The sequence below is a fragment of the Trypanosoma rangeli genome (genome assembly GCF_003719475.1).
Source record: "Trypanosoma rangeli strain AM80 chromosome Unknown Tra_15.4_contig_00237, whole genome shotgun sequence".
Classification (NCBI taxonomy): Eukaryota; Euglenozoa; class Kinetoplastea; order Trypanosomatida; family Trypanosomatidae; genus Trypanosoma; species Trypanosoma rangeli.
The window spans coordinates 15,116-29,827 of record NW_021705981.1 but is presented as its reverse complement, the minus strand read 5'-3'; the positions used below and the strand labels follow the sequence as shown (position 1 = coordinate 29,827).

The 14,712-nt window shown below is 52.5% G+C and overlaps 9 protein-coding genes across 9 annotated transcripts in view, besides 7 other annotated features; all 9 read left to right on the top strand.

Moving 5' to 3' along the window:
* The window catches only part of TraAM80_06493 (uncharacterized protein), a gene marked incomplete at both ends in the record, with an annotated part of 495 nt that extends 268 nt beyond the window's left edge, over positions 1–227 (top strand). The window contains one exon of the mRNA XM_029383335.1: positions 1–227. This exon is cut by the window's left edge and continues 268 nt beyond it. Within this exon, the coding sequence (XP_029236841.1) occupies positions 1–227 (227 nt within the window).
* Positions 228–285: 58 nt separating this feature from the next.
* On the top strand, positions 286–849 carry TraAM80_06492 (uncharacterized protein; the record flags this gene model as incomplete). Its single annotated transcript, XM_029383334.1, has 1 exon — positions 286–849. The coding sequence occupies one exon, from the start codon at positions 286–288 to the stop codon at positions 847–849; it is 564 nt and encodes a 187-aa protein (XP_029236840.1).
* Positions 850–948: 99 nt separating this feature from the next.
* TraAM80_06491 (uncharacterized protein) lies at positions 949–1,842 on the top strand (the record flags this gene model as incomplete). Its single annotated transcript, XM_029383333.1, has 1 exon — positions 949–1,842. One exon carries the CDS (start codon positions 949–951, stop codon positions 1,840–1,842), a length of 894 nt encoding a protein of 297 aa, XP_029236839.1.
* Positions 1,843–2,245: 403 nt separating this feature from the next.
* TraAM80_06490 (RNA-editing complex protein) lies at positions 2,246–2,713 on the top strand (the record flags this gene model as incomplete). The annotated part of the gene is made up of 1 exon (XM_029383332.1): positions 2,246–2,713. One exon carries the CDS (start codon positions 2,246–2,248, stop codon positions 2,711–2,713), a length of 468 nt encoding a protein of 155 aa, XP_029236838.1.
* A 337-nt stretch (positions 2,714–3,050) lies between these two features.
* Positions 3,051–3,926, top strand: TraAM80_06489 (uncharacterized protein; the record flags this gene model as incomplete). The annotated part of the gene is made up of 1 exon (XM_029383331.1): positions 3,051–3,926. One exon carries the CDS (start codon positions 3,051–3,053, stop codon positions 3,924–3,926), a length of 876 nt encoding a protein of 291 aa, XP_029236837.1.
* Positions 3,927–4,098: 172 nt separating this feature from the next.
* Positions 4,099–4,132: a microsatellite.
* A 430-nt stretch (positions 4,133–4,562) lies between these two features.
* TraAM80_06488 (uncharacterized protein) lies at positions 4,563–5,081 on the top strand (the record flags this gene model as incomplete). The annotated part of the gene is made up of 1 exon (XM_029383330.1): positions 4,563–5,081. One exon carries the CDS (start codon positions 4,563–4,565, stop codon positions 5,079–5,081), a length of 519 nt encoding a protein of 172 aa, XP_029236836.1.
* Positions 5,082–5,136: 55 nt separating this feature from the next.
* Positions 5,137–5,174: a microsatellite.
* A 345-nt stretch (positions 5,175–5,519) lies between these two features.
* TraAM80_06487 (Sel1 domain-containing protein) lies at positions 5,520–6,497 on the top strand (the record flags this gene model as incomplete). The annotated part of the gene is made up of 1 exon (XM_029383329.1): positions 5,520–6,497. The coding sequence occupies one exon, from the start codon at positions 5,520–5,522 to the stop codon at positions 6,495–6,497; it is 978 nt and encodes a 325-aa protein (XP_029236835.1).
* Positions 6,498–6,794: 297 nt separating this feature from the next.
* Positions 6,795–6,827: a microsatellite.
* Positions 6,828–7,129: 302 nt separating this feature from the next.
* Positions 7,130–7,152: a microsatellite.
* A 356-nt stretch (positions 7,153–7,508) lies between these two features.
* Positions 7,509–11,249, top strand: TraAM80_06486 (putative cation transporting ATPase; the record flags this gene model as incomplete). The annotated part of the gene is made up of 1 exon (XM_029383328.1): positions 7,509–11,249. One exon carries the CDS (start codon positions 7,509–7,511, stop codon positions 11,247–11,249), a length of 3,741 nt encoding a protein of 1,246 aa, XP_029236834.1.
* A 1,363-nt stretch (positions 11,250–12,612) lies between these two features.
* Positions 12,613–12,644: a sequence feature (A-rich).
* A 65-nt stretch (positions 12,645–12,709) lies between these two features.
* Positions 12,710–12,754: a microsatellite.
* A 104-nt stretch (positions 12,755–12,858) lies between these two features.
* On the top strand, positions 12,859–14,412 carry TraAM80_06485 (lipoate-protein ligase; the record flags this gene model as incomplete). The annotated part of the gene is made up of 1 exon (XM_029383327.1): positions 12,859–14,412. One exon carries the CDS (start codon positions 12,859–12,861, stop codon positions 14,410–14,412), a length of 1,554 nt encoding a protein of 517 aa, XP_029236833.1.
* Positions 14,413–14,633: 221 nt separating this feature from the next.
* Positions 14,634–14,659: a microsatellite.
* Between the last annotated feature and the right edge of the window lie 53 nt (positions 14,660–14,712).

Below are 14,712 nucleotides of genomic sequence, written 5' to 3'. Positions count from 1 at the left end.
TTTTGAAGGTGAAGGAAGATTTGCGTCCGCACCTGCCTCCGCGTCCAAGTGAAGTGCGGTCCGTAGGAGCAGTCACAGCGGTGTTGGTGTTGTTGTTGCTGCTTCGCCCCAGTGTTTGGGTAGCGGGACAAGAAGAAGGAGACGCGGAATTGCGTCAGCTAAAACAGTCAAAGAAGCAAGGTGAAAAGAATAAAAAGAGGGACAGGACGGTGTATGGCGCACGCTGAGCCTGCCGAGAAGGAGATCGACGCCATTCGCCGCGAGCTCGACACCCTCAAGCTGCAGATGACCACCATGTCGCTTGATTCATCGGCCAGTTCGCTTGATGAGGTTGCAGGCACACCGCAAGGCGGAGGCGATGAGACGGGTCTCCAGTGTTCTATCGACCAGCTGCTTGGGCGGCTGGCGCAGGAGCAAGCGCGACGAAAGCAACTGGAAGATGAGCTTCAGGCCCTGCGCAGGAGTCAAAAGCAAATCACCACCGAATCGCTGGATCCAATAGGTGCGAAGCGGGAGGAGCTCCTTCAACTAACACGTGAGCGGGATGAGCTGCGGGACTGGCTGCAACGCGGCGTGAGTGAGTGCCGTCGCGTTGCAGACGAGGCGTTGCAGCTGAAAAGCGATCTTGACGAGAAGACGCAGCGCTGCAAGTTGCTTGAAACTGCAAAGGAGGAGTTGCAGGAAAAAATTGACATGGTGCAGCTGCAGTTAGCGGACTCACAGTCGCAGCTTGAAAAACTGAAGCAGAAGGAGCGCTTGCTAGAGGCGTGCGCGGGGGAACACGCCCTCTCTGAGCAAAAACTATGGAACTTAATGAACAGAGGCAAAAACAGTATGAAGCACTTGTAGCCGAAGCGGAGTCTCATCGTCTCCAGGCTGAAAAACTTGAGAGTCGCAGAAGTGTGCATCCAGCTTCTGACTGAACGGCTGCAGCAGCTGCTGACGCACATGGAGCGGTTGAGGCAGGCCATACATAAGGGCTGTGTAGAGGAGGTGCCGGCGGACGAATTCTTCCTGCACGAGAGTGTTGCAGAACCGCAGCATCCGCTGGATGAACTTGTTGCGCGGACCCAGGCGCTTCCGCCCATAATTGCGGCTGCCATTCAGCGCCTCCATGAGGACATTGTTGCGTTTATGACGGAGCAGCGGTGCCTTCAGGCAGAGCAGGCAGCGAAGCAGCGCGAGCACCTCGAGGCGCTCCATCTGGAGAAACAGACGCTGCTACACAAGTATGAGAAGGAGCGGGAAACGTTGACTCAGGAGATATCACAGCTTAGGGCGGAGCTGCTGCGCGTGGTCACAAAGGACCCAGTAGATAGTGACGAAAGTTCCAACTGTCAGCAGGAGCGTCTCGTTGATCTAGAAGAGTTGGTACGGTCAAACACCCAGCAGGCGGAGGAGAATGGGAAGCTGCGCAGGGAGAACGACGAACTTCGGGGAAAGTTGCGTTCTCTGAAAATCGATTGGAAAAAGGTCCACGAGAGCCAGTTGCGCTTTCAGGAGCTTCAGCTGGAGGTGGACATGATCGCGCGGACGAATGCGCGGATACGGCAGGAAAACGAAGAGTTGAAGATGCTCATTGAGACTCACTTCGGTCGGCCCCACTCTGGGATGCAGCCAGAGCAGGAACTCCACGGTGAGCAACGTTATTTGGCAGCGGACGGGAGGGGGAGATGCGTGTCGCCTATGCGTCCTGGCGTCTCCACCATCGTTAACAGCGCGGACGCGGGATGCCGGGTGAGTGGGAGTTCCTCTGCGTCCTGCGATCCTTCACGTCGAAGTGTCGAACGTGAGTTATTTCAGGAGTGGAAACGCATGGTGATTAGCAGCTACCTCGAGTAGAGTTATGCTTGTTCTATCGACATTTTACTTTTCATTGTGGCCGCTTTCGTTTTTTGTATTTTTTTTTTTGGCAGCCGTTTTTTGCTTGCCTGTGGAGAGATGACATTTTTGTCTGTGGGCATTTGGGATGCACCATGTGGTTCATGTCATGCGGTGAGCAGCAAGGCGCACTGCTCCTTTTGGGGGCGAGTGCCGCAGCATTTTTTTGTTTTTGGCTTTGTTGTTTGTTCTCGTGGTGATGGTGGACTCCTGTGACAATTCTCCCCGTGTTTCCTGCTGTGTCGTTACCGCACTTTTTAGTGGATTTGTTTTTTCTCCCCATCGCGTTGCTTCGTTTCTGTTTCGGTTTGCCTGAAAATAAGCAGAAGAGGCCGGCGTGGTTGTTTGTAGGGGAGCTGCGGCGATGTTTACCTCGACGTTGCGGCCTCTGTTCCCTCGGCCACTAAATCGCGTGACGCTGGTTGGCGCGTTGCATGATGTGCACATGGGGTTTCTTGATCAGACGAGCGTTTATCAGTTCACTCTAACGTCTTCACTGCTCGAGCCTCACAACAGGGTTGGTGGGGCGGCGGCCAAAAACACCGTGGCGCCCGCACCGCAGCTTGTGAAGGAGCACTACACCGTCCGCTGCTTGGGCGACGAGGCGTACACGGAGGCCCTAAAAAGCATACTAGAGGAGGGCTCTGTTGTGCGGGTGATTGGGCGGCTGAAAACATTCGAGGTGGCGGAGGGTGGGAAAAAACAATTGTTTCCAACCATCCTTGTGGAACAGGGGCGGTGGAGCATCGTGGCGCTGCTGCACTCACCCAGAAAACAGCGTCGGGATTGGCAACTTCAGGCAGCTCTCACGGAGACTTTGCATTCAAAATAGCCGCGGGCAAGCACCCTCACTCTTTCTTTCTGCATGCTCACAGGAGGGCTACCAACGCATACGCACCCGTGGCGGCTGGCTCTTTTAGTTGTCATTGCTGAGTTTACTGCGGTATGACAAGTTGTTTGTGTATTCCGTTGTTTTTGTCCACAGCAGCCTTACAAACAACTTCAGTTGTACTTTCTTCTTGTCTTACTCTCCCTGTTTTTGTTGCTTGGGTTTAGCGTTCCATTGCAATCTTAGTGGTCTGTGAGCATTGAGAGGTGAAGGGGGAGGAGGAAATATAGAAAAAAAAAAAGACAAAACAAAGCATATACAACAGCAACAACACAGACAGATGTCGCTCATTGTGGCTGGGTCCACAGGCGCCATCGGCCGATGTGTTGTGCGTGAGGCGCTGAAGCGGGATGAGTTTGCACGCGTTCTTGCACTAACGCGGTCATCATCGCTCTCCGACCCCGCTGCTCTCTTTGGGCTCACCGTAGTCTCGGAGGCCTCGGAGGCAAGCGCCCCAGACACGATAACGAAGGAGCAGCTAACACGGCTGATGCCTGTTAGTGTTGACTGGGAGGAATTTTTGCGATTCTGGCAGCGTCGAAAGGCGCGACAAGCGGGCGCCACGGCAAACATTTCAGCAAATGTGGACAGCGGTGAGGACCCCGAGGCGGTGCATTATAACGAGCTCTTTAGCGGACATAAGTACGCTGCGATGTGCCTTGGCACCACACGTCGCGATGCGGGGAGTGCTGCGGCATTTGCGCGGTGTGATTACGACTACGTTGTTGCCTTCGCTGAGGCGTTGCGTGAATTTAGCGGTCAAACTCTCGTCACCTACGCGCAGGTCAGCGCACAGTTTGCCAATAAAAATTCTTGGTTACTCTACAGTAAAGTCAAGGGTCGCGCTGATGCCGCCGTGGAGGCGCTGCGGTTTCCGCGCCTGAGCTTGTACCGCCCCGGCCTGCTCGACCGCGGCGCGAAGACACGCTTCAACGAGAAGATTTTGAATTGGTTTTTGCGGGGCATTCCCGTTGAGATCTGTGGTCGGGCCATTGTAAATGACTTTGTGCACAGCAGCGACGCAGCGTCGTTGCAGTCACGCCAATGCGCTGGCAAACGAAGCAGCGCAACGGCGTTGGGTGAGAGCAAAGACGAGTCAGAGGTTTATATCTTTGCAAACGACAACATCAAAAAAGAGGCCGCGTATCTCAAATGAATCCCTCCCGCTCCGCACGTGGGGGAGCCTCTCCAACGAGGCAGTAGCCTACTAGCATCTTATTTGTCATTATTATTATTTTGGGTCAGGCACAATGACAACGCCACTGAAGTAAAATTGTCCCCGCCCCCCTTCCACCATCACCCCTGGTGGTGCTTTCCCCGCTTTTCCCCTCTCTTTCTCTTTATCTCTCTCTCTCTCTCTCTGGGTGGCGCGTATTCCTGCTCTTTTTTACTTTTTGCTGATCTTTCTGCTAGAACCTTACTTTCTCGCGGTTGAGTGCCTGCTTGTGGGCCTTCACAAACCACGCGAGCGTCTGTGGACTCCACACAGACGGATTAGAAATTTGACTGTGCGAGGCTGTGCATCTGACTCGCCCCACAACCTTGTGAGACGTTTACTCGCCACCATCAGAGCGGCAGCGACGGGTGCGACGCGCTTTGGAGACGTGTGAGAGGCTTATATTTGCTGATAGCAACGAGGAGTTTTTTGGTTGAGATTTTGTTGTGCCTTTTCTCCTTCCCCTTTCTGTTGTTGTTTTTTGGCGGGTTGCATCTCTGGCTCTTCTGACAGCCTGCCTCTTATCGCGGCCGGTGTGGGAGGAAGCGAGAACGGACGCGGCATTAGTGCGTGCAAATGGACTTTTTTGCCATGCTCAACCAACGGCAGCTGGACCAGAATAGTGAACTCCGCAGACTGTACCGCGTCTCTGCGTGTTACGCGACGGCGGCACTCGTGTCCCTGCTGCTAGCATCCGTCACGCTTTGCACAGAAGTCTCATCTGAGATGCGAAAAGGTGCTTTCTGGGCCACTGTGTCGTCGCTTGTATTTTTAAGCTTTACTATCATAGCCTACACCATGATGATGCGGGCACTCAATGTTCTGAGTACCAGCCGCTTTATCCTTTCGCCCGCCTATGCGTCGCCTCGTTTCTTCCCTTCGGCTTTTTTTATCTCATTGCCCCAGGATGTTTTCACATGTAGACGACGCCTCTTACTTGTATATGCTCCACTGCTCCTCACTCTTCTGTGTCTTTATGCTGGAATTGTCGCAAGGTCCTACAGTATCTATTTGTGTTCCCTGCTGCTGCTTGTAGTGTGCTTCTGTGTCTTGTGGAGCATTTTAAGCCGTATGGTGAACTCCGCACGGTTGTGAAGGTTTTTTTTTTTAAAGGATGTATCTCGCCTTCTAATCCAATTTAGGGTGGCGCGAGAGGAGAGTTAGAGAGAGAGAGAGATAGCGTGTGAGTGCGTGCGTGAGTGGTTTGAGGGATACTGCGGCTCATGGTGTTCGCGATGGTGGTGCGGGGCATGTCGGAGCCGCAGGGCCTACTACTACATGTTTGAGCGTTAGCTGTATGGGGGTCTTTGATTCTCTTTACTATTTTTATTTTGTGTCTGCATTGTTACTTTGGTAAGACGGTACTCTTCGCCATCTCTCTTCGTGGTGTGTGAGGAAGTGTGTTCAAGTGTGTCTTCCGTGCCTCTACACGCGTCTATAACCCGCTTTGTCTTTGGTCCCAGATAGAGTTGTAGTTTGCAGGGAGCGGGTGTGCCCTCACTGGGGAAGACTTCCGTCGCGCGTTGGAAGCGGATGACTCAACCAACCGTTTCCATAATGCAGCGTGCGGCAACACACAACACTCCAAAGTTTAGTGTGAAGAAACCGTCCGTTCCGCAAACGGGTTGCAGTGTTCGTCGGGCAAAGGAGCCCCCCGTTGTCCGCGCCGCGGCCGCGGCAGTAGTGCCATTGCACCGTAGTGAGCTGGAGGAGCGATTGCAGTACCTGCTGCATGTAGAAGAGGTGGCATCCGCCGTTGGCCCCAATGATTTAATGCAAGTATTAGCAGAGCTGCGACGACGGCGTCAGGAACGAAAGGCTGTCGTCCTCACAAGACGACGCATAGCGGAGGCCCCAAATGCAGTCTATCCACATGTGACAGCGCTTGTGAAGGCGTGTGAGTCCACGACCGATGCAGCCACGATAGATATTTTGCGAGAGTTTTGTCAACACCACTGTACACCTAGTCGAAATGAAAAAGGTCGATCACTGATATACACAGCACTTGCAGAGGTTTTACTGAAGCGTAGAGCGAATGAAAGTGACGTTGCGGAGGCTCTTTATCTTTTAGACGAAGCGGTGGCTGAGGGACATGCGGGGGCAATGCTTCTTATCGGTCTTTCTCTTCGCGATGGGATTGGGGTGCCGGAGGACTTGGAGGCGGCGCTCACGTGGGTTGAGCGATCCGCCGATGCCGGCTACGCCCCCGCAATGTTTGAACTCGGGGCGATGTACGAGGACGGTGTAGAGAGTGCTGGTGGCGACATCCTGGAGTCCGACTGGGGTGAGGCTGCAGAGTGGTATAAAGCGGCTGCGGACCTGGGGCACACAATGGCCCAGCTGAACCTGGGAAAGCTCTTGTGGAAGGCAGCGGCAATGGCAGGCGACGTCAAATCTGACACATGTGACCAACGCACCATCGTGGATCTTCAGACCAAATCACGCGCATGGCTGGAGATGGCGGCGTCTTCAGGGAGTGAGGAGGCCGTGCGGCTCCTTCGTTGTAGATAGCGCATGCGGTTGGGGAGGAACGGTGATCATCTTCGCTTTATTGTTACTCCATTTTCTCCCTTTTTTTGTTTTTATGTTTGCCTCTTATTTTTGCCTTGGTGCCTTGCGGTTATTATTACTATTTGTTGCGGTGCCGATATCATGTTCATCTCGACTCAAGATGCATATGTGTATGCATGTATGTATATGTGCCTCCCTCACCCCTTCCTGACACCGGCATACAACGCACCCCACATGAGAAATGCAGAGGCATTGACGTGTGAGCACATGTTTGACTGAAACTTTAAAAGTTGTCTCAAAAATGGAAAATAAAAAAATAAAAAAAACAAAGGCGCTGCTTCTTCTAGTGTGTGCCTGAGCACGGCGACGGTGTTTGCGACTCCTTCCGAGCGCGAGTGTCTGCCATAGTGATCATGACTGGTGCGGTCCGTCGTTGTTGCCGGGGGTGGTGGTATCATAGCTCTTTCTCTTTTTGTGAGTGTGTGTCTCCGTCTTTCTCCGCCTTCTTCTATCACTATCAATTTTGTCGTGCCACCCTTCTCTCTTGTGGCTTCCTGGTTGCAGTCTCTTTATTTCTGTTGCTTTTGCTGTGTAAGCGACGGCAACTTGTTTGCTTCCGAACTTCCAAGTGCCACACACACGCACACACACACACCTAAACCCAGGGTAACGAGCAAACTCATCTAGCGGGTATCACCCACGTAAGAGGAGAGAAAAAGGAGGGAAGGAGAAGAACAGTTAAGAACCTTGGGGCAGTGTACTTAACGTGGAGAGGGATAGGTAGAAAAGTAAGAAGGGAAACGGTCACACAACCAGCCAAAGCTGGGGAGGGGGGGCCGAATACCGTGGGGAACGGGAGCCAACAAGTAGTAAAGACAGGGTGTGCACTGCCGTCCTTTTTCTTTTCTGTGTTCCCATAATTGTCATTATTAGTCCGTTTTTTTTTGTTTTCTTCTACCGGGGCCCTCCTTTGACTAGCCGCAGTGTGGCGTCTTGCTTAGGGACTTTGCCATGATTACAAATAACAACGTCATTCGTGAGCTGCGTCTGCTGCGGCGGCGGCATTGGTCAACATGGGTGACCGTGTGGCCGTTTGTGGTGCTATACGCGGTATCCATTATGCTTTACATGGACCCTGAACTGGTGTGGGACCGCATGACGTATCTCGTGCACTCGACATACATTGACTTTTTCCACGCTATTTGCGCTCCTGTGGTGCTTTTTTTGCATGGCTTCCTGTCCCTCTTTACCATCTGGTCCGTACGCTTCCGTGCCGTTATTCTCTTCCGGAGTGTGACCCAGGAGCACATGGAGTCGGCGACGCATGTGCTTGTTTGCACGCGGGAGCACCAAGGGGAGTCGGAGATTGTGCCACTGATTCAGTTTACTGATGAGTACCCGACTTACTTTGTGTTTCAGGAGCGAAAATGGAAGCTTGACGCCAAGACGGGACGGTTTGTCAAACCGATCTTTCCTGTAAAGGAGCTCCTACCGCACTACCTGGATTGGCAAGGGTTGAGTGACCCCACCATGTGCGAAAAACAGCTTGATAGCTTTGGCCCAAACAAGATGGAGGTGGTGATTCCAGATTTTCAAACTCTCCTGGTGGATCATGCCTTGGCTCCTTTCTTTGTATTTCAAATGTTTTGCGTGCTGCTATGGTGCCTGGATGAGTACTGGTACTACTCCCTCTTTACCGGGGTGATGATGGTGGGTATGGAGTGCACAGTTGTGATGCAACGCATCCGAAACATGAAAACGTTACGAGATATGGCGGAGGTGCCGGTGCGTGAAGTAACAGTAGTGAGACAAGGACAGGAGAAACGCATCAAGACAAACGAGCTGTTGCCGATGGATCTCATGGTGGTGGAGAGCAATGCCCCCTGCCCAGTGGATTCCATAATTGTGCGCGGCACATGCATCGTGAATGAGGCAACCTTGACTGGTGAGTCAACGCCGCAGCTTAAAGAGGCACCTGATTGGATTGAAATTCCTCTAGATATGAAAAAGCACGGTCGCCACCTTCTGTTTTCGGGCACAGAGCTGTTACTTAGCAATGGCCCATATGGTAAGAGCGATACAGAGCGTGGTATGGCTCTCGCTGTTGTGCTTAAAACTGGCTTTGAAACAAAGCAGGGACAGTTGCTGCGTACCATCCTTCACAGTCAGGGGCGTGTAAGTGAGAACAGTGGAGAATCCTTTGCTTTTATTGGGGTTCTTGTGGTATTTGCTCTTGCAGCTGCTGGCTATCTTCTTAAACGAGGGTTGGAGGATCCAAATCGTAGTCGATGGAAGTTGTTTTTGTCTTGCGTTCAAATTATTACGGCGGTTGTTCCGCCAGAGTTGCCGATGGAGTTGTCCCTCGCTGTCAACACATCGCTGCTCTCGCTTGTCAGACTGCAGGTGTTTTGTACTGAGCCCTTCCGTATTCCATTTGCAGGCAAAGTGGACACCTGCTGCTTTGATAAGACGGGCACCCTTACAACTGATGAGATGCTCTTTGGTGGCGTGGACATGGCAGATGGGAATGGTTTGCTGAATCAACTTAAAAAGATACCAAAATTGGCTGAGGTGGTGTTGGTGACATGCCATTCACTGCTGCAGCTGGAGGGGGTCGATACGGTGGCTGGGGATGCCATGGAAAAGGCCGCTCTCGGGGCGCTGGGCTACAGGGTAAACTTGGACGACACTATCGTGTACGACCCACCACTGCCTAAGGACAGTGGCGCGGTGGAAGGCGAAGGGAAGAATTGCGGCGCTGGAAAATCCAAGAAGGCCAAGAAAAATAACATCGACGCCAATAAGCAGTACATGATCCTCTCACGCTTCCCATTTTCGGCGAATTTACGGCGCATGTCATGTGTAGTCAACACCCCAGAGGGGAAGTATGTGGTGGCGAAGGGGTCACCCGAGGCCATCGCTCACCTGTGCAAGAGCGTCCCGCCGGAGTACCACCAGGTGGCGGACACCCATGCGTCCCGCGGCTACCGCGTCATCGCGCTTGCCGCCCGCCCTCTACGAGAGGAGGAACGATCGAAGACTGCTATTCATCATTTACAACGCGAAGACTGTGAAAAGGATCTCATCTTTGCCGGTCTTGCTGTGTACGAGTGCCCATTAAAGAAGGATGCAAAGGACACGATTTCAGTGCTGCAAAACGGAAGCCACCGCTGCGTTATTATTACAGGAGACAGTGTGCGAACCGCCATATCGGTTGGGCAAGATGTGGGGATTTTACGCTGCCGCCGACAGCTTGTTGCACGCGGGGCGAAGTGTGGAAGTGGTGCCATTGAATGGTGCGATGCATCAACGGGGGAATTGATCACGCTTGACCAGAGCGCCATTCTACGCAAAACATTTGTGCACACTCGCAAACACACGACTCCCACAGAGGAGGAGTGGGATCTGTGCGTAAATGCGGAAAATCTCTCACCAGCGAGCATGACGACACTCATCGCGGCATGCAACGAGCACATAGCCGTCTGGGCGCGCTGTGCCCCAACGCAGAAGGAAGACATTGTGACGGACCTCAAAAAGAAAGATCACCTCGTTCTCATGGCAGGGGATGGCACGAACGATGTTGGGGCGTTAAAGCAGGCTCACGCCGGCGTTGCCGTTTTGAACGCCGCTGCTGTGGCACCGCAGAAGAGTGACGGCAAGATCGTGGACAACTCACCCCAGTCACACAATGAGCCGGATGTGCCGCCAGAGCACAAGCTGCCACCAGGATTTAAGTTTACCGTTTTGCCTCCGAAACCGTCTGAGGATGCCCCGTTTATGGTGCAGATGCGGTGGAAGATGGCAGAGGCGCGGCGCAAGGCAGAGATTTTTCAAATTGGGAAATGGAATAAACAGATAGAGGAGATGAAGCAGAAGAAACTTGCCGATAAGGCCGCTATGCCGCCCCCACCAGACAGCTCCACCTCAGACTTTCTCATGCAATCCCTTTTTAATGAGGATGAGATGGACTTTGGCGGACCTCCGCAAATTAAGCTGGGTGATGCTTCCATAGCAGCTCCATTCACCTGTCGCTCGAAGGCACTAATGTCCGTCTGTGATATTGTGCGCCTTGGGCGAAGCACACTCGTAACGACTTTGCAAATGTACAAGATTCTCGCTCTTAACTGTCTAACGTCGGCCTACTCCATGTCTGTTTTACATACAGATGGAGTCAAGCTGGGTGAAAAACAAATGGTCTTGTCCGGTGTCATCTTGTCTGTCTGCTTCCTATGCATGTCACGCAGTCAGCCAATGCCTACGTTATGTCCACAACGACCGATTACACGTGTATTTCATCCCTACATGATCTGCACCATTTTTATGCAGTTTGGTCTGCATCTGTATAGCATGATGCAAACTGTGAAGCTGGTGGAGGAGGTGGACAGCACGGAGGTGGCAAATATGCGGCAGAGTGGCTTTGAGGGGGAGTTCAAACCGACGCTGTTGAATTCCGCAATGTTTTTGCTAACCACACTTATTGGTGGAGTTACATTTGCGGTCAACTACCGCGGTGAACCGTTTATGCAGAGCCTGCGAAGGAATAAGCCCTTATTCTACGCACTGATCTTCCTCAGTTTGGTCGTCATTTACTTTGCGTCCGAGGCAGATCCGGAGGGCAATGCCATGTTTGAGTTTGTCGCCTTCCCGTCAGACGAGTTCCGTAGACGGTTCATACAACTCCTCCTGACAGACGCTGGTGGTTGCTTCGCCATTGAGTACGCCTGCCTTTACTTTTTGACGGACTACCTGTAAGTCGGAAGGCGTGGACGCGGACGGTCGAAGGAGAACGCAACAACCACAAGAAGCAGCGGGAGCGGTGTCCTCTCCCTTTCCCCACAACGACATTCCTGCACAGCGCCGGCAACTGACGTGAACTCCTCAGGGAAGACGGAAGGAAGGAGGGATATAATGCGGGAAAGAAGGGGGAACTAATGCTGGGAGGACCTTTTAGACGTCCCAACGACGCGCGAGCCCCAACCACCTCAAAGAGGAAGAAATGAATAAACATAAATAACCGTAAAAAAAAAAAAATTAACGCGGCTGAAAGGAAGATGAAAATCGGATACGGAAGTGTCTTGATTTCTAGTGGTCTGGTTACTTTGCCGCTTATTGCTGCATTTCATCTTTACGTTTCCGTTCCCATCGTTTTTTTTTTCTTTTCCCCGTGCAGCTCCTGGTGTTGTTGTCACCAGTTGACTCCAAAAGTGTCATTGCTCCAAAGGCGAGGGAAAAAGAAGGAAGGAACAAAAAATAGTAATAATAATGATGGGAGCGGAGGAGGGAGCTAACGGATTTTTAGCTTTCTTCTTGTGCAGGCTGAATTAGAAACCAACGCCGTGAAGTTGTGCCTTCGCGGATGGCATCCGTCAGGCAACGTCTCTCCTAATCATTGATTCTACACAAACGATTTTTTGATGTGCGTTGTTTTGACAGCTTGTGTCTGCGGCGGCGTTGCGTGGTGGTGACGATGACAACGTGTCTCCTGCAGCGGCACCGTTGTCCGCGTTCTCTTTTTCTCGTTGCCCAGTTTTTTTTTCTTTGCTGTTATTTTGGTGTGCGTGTGCGTTGTTGCGATTACAGCAGGGAAAACACGACGATCGCTGCTCATCGAAGGACGCGCAGCATCGAGTTCAAAGAGAGGGCAAAAAAAAAAGAAACGTGGGAGGAAAGCGGGAGTGAGTGGGCGCACTTTTTTTCCCTCTCCTTAAAGAATTAGAGCCATGGCAAGTGGTGAGGCGGACTCATCGACGCAGGTCTTGTTAGACGAGCCGGCACAGTTGCCGAGTGTGCCAGACTACCTTGACAGCACTGTGATGGCGGTGCTGACGGAGGGGCTGGAGGATTTGTGCCGTCAACGTCCCGCGAATCCGGTGGACCACCTCGCCCTCTTTCTCCTTCGCCGCTCACAAAGCAACACTGCGACGGAGGTGTCGGCCAAAGACGCGGTACCTTCCGAGCCTCCAAACAGGTATGAGTAACGCCTCTTTTTTGTCTGTGCGTGTGCTCGCTTTTGCCCGCTCTTGTCATTATGATTTGGCAGGACGTGGTCTGCATGTAGAGGTGTCTTCTGTGATGAGGAAGAAGAAAGCGAAGAGTGATTGCATCGTGGTGAGAATTTTTGCTTGTGCTTTTTTTTTTTTTTTTTTTACTTGGAGCTGATGAGTTGTTCACTTGCCATCGTTTTCTGCCACTCTTCGAACATGTCTGGACACTGTTCTTTGTTCTTTGTTCATTTTTTTTTTTTTGTCTTTTGGTCTGCGTGGTGCTGCCGACCCGTCTGCTTTCTGGTGGCAAAACCGTCCACAACAAAAGACGGGACGAGGGTGGTGGGGGAGGAGAAGAGGTGAGACTCGCGAATGCGATGCGGCATGTGAAATGCTGTTTGTTTCCCGCCACGACGTTGTCTGCCTTTATCGCACGCCATGCGGCAGCCGCACACCCGGAGCGCCAGCTGACTTCAAACCGAGCGAGTGTGGGGCTTGTGTCAGACTCGCGTTGCATCTTTGAAAACCTTGCGGTGGAGGAGGCGTTGTTGCGTGGTGTTGTCCTTCCGCCTGGTCAGCAGTTGCTGTTTTCGTACGTGAACCGTCCGTGCGTGGTTGTTGGACGCAATCAGAATTACCTGCAGGAGGTTGCGGTTTCTGCTGCGAGGCGCGACGGCGTGACTGTTGCGCGGCGGAGCTCCGGTGGGGGGACGGTGTACCACGACACGGGAAATGTGTGTATCTCTTTTTTCACGCATCGTGATGCGTACCACCCGGAGCGGACGATTCAAGTTGTTCGCCTGTTTCTTTGCTGCGTCTTTGGCATTCGGCCAGAGCGGTTGACCACAACGTGCCGGCATGACTTGTTTCTTGATGGGAAAAAAATCACAGGCTCCGCGATGCGGGTGCAGCGCGACATCGCGTGTCACCACTGTACTCTGCTTGTCGCGTCATGTCGCGAGCGCATCAGCACTTACCTTCGCCCGGAAGGCCGGTACGTCTCCTTCACCACCTCGTCTATTGGCTCGGTTTCTTCACCAGTCACGACGCTGCAGCTCTCCGGCGTTATGCCTGAGGTTCGCTGCAGCGGCGACCACCACAATAACAACGATACCGATAATACTGACGATATGGTGCACTCTACACAGCGTGCGCTGCTAGACTTTTTCTTTCGTCATGGTGCGGAAATTATTTCACACAGTGCGCCGTGGGAAATGGAACCTTCCGTGTTCCTTTACCCGAAAAGTAAGGAGACGAAGAAGCATGGGCCAAAAGCACTCCTTGCTCCGATTGAAGGCGTTTTTATGCTGGATCTTGCCAGCACACCGCAGGAGGATACACCCATCGTGGACGGTGAGGGGCGTATGCCGGTCGCCGGAGCCTCGAAGACGTTGCGTGAGGAGGTGGACCGTTTGCGCTCGGCTGACTGGATGTTTTCTATGCCCAAGTTCACGACGTGTGTCGCGGTTACCGTAACGGATCTGCTGAAATATCAGCAGGACGTTCGCGCTGACGCACGCATTCCTGCGGAGGTCATTCTGTACTTGATGCAGAGCCACACTCAGTTTGAAATTACAACGGTTGTCGAAAAACGCCGCATAACAGCACTGACGGTGTGTTGGGGGGAAAAGACGGCGGGAGACATGGGGGAAGCATGGTGTGCAAATATGCTTCGGGTACTTTTGGAAGGAGCCAACGTGGATGATGTCGCGTTGAATGTCAGCGAGGGGAACGCGATGCTTGTGGCAGGCCTTGAGTTTGAGTGTCTCGATCTCATGAATGGCGTGCCTCTTCCACCTGTTGAGGCAGCTAGTGCTGGTGACGTCAGAGGCAACAGCAGTTTGGATGGGCAATCGGCTTTGCTTTTGTTTTTGCAGACGGTGTTGTGTGTGTGGCGCGCCAAGAATGTCTTTGTCCCCGTATGCGCTTGAGAGCAAATGGAGTCGTACGCAGGGTTGGAGTGAGACCGATGGAGTTGGTGGGGGACGGGCGAGGGGTTGATAGAAGAGTGAAATAAAACTAAGACAAGGCACGAGTAATAAATTGTCCGTAGACACAGTGCGACTCCATGTATTTTTTTCCCGGTGCGTGTGTCTGCTTGTTGTTGTTGCTGCTGCTTTTATGTATGTTTGTGGTGTGTGGGTTGTCGGCCATATATATATATATATATATATGTATGCTTTTTGTTGTTGTTCTTCAGCGACGGTGGCTGGAAAGTGCAAAAAAGAAAA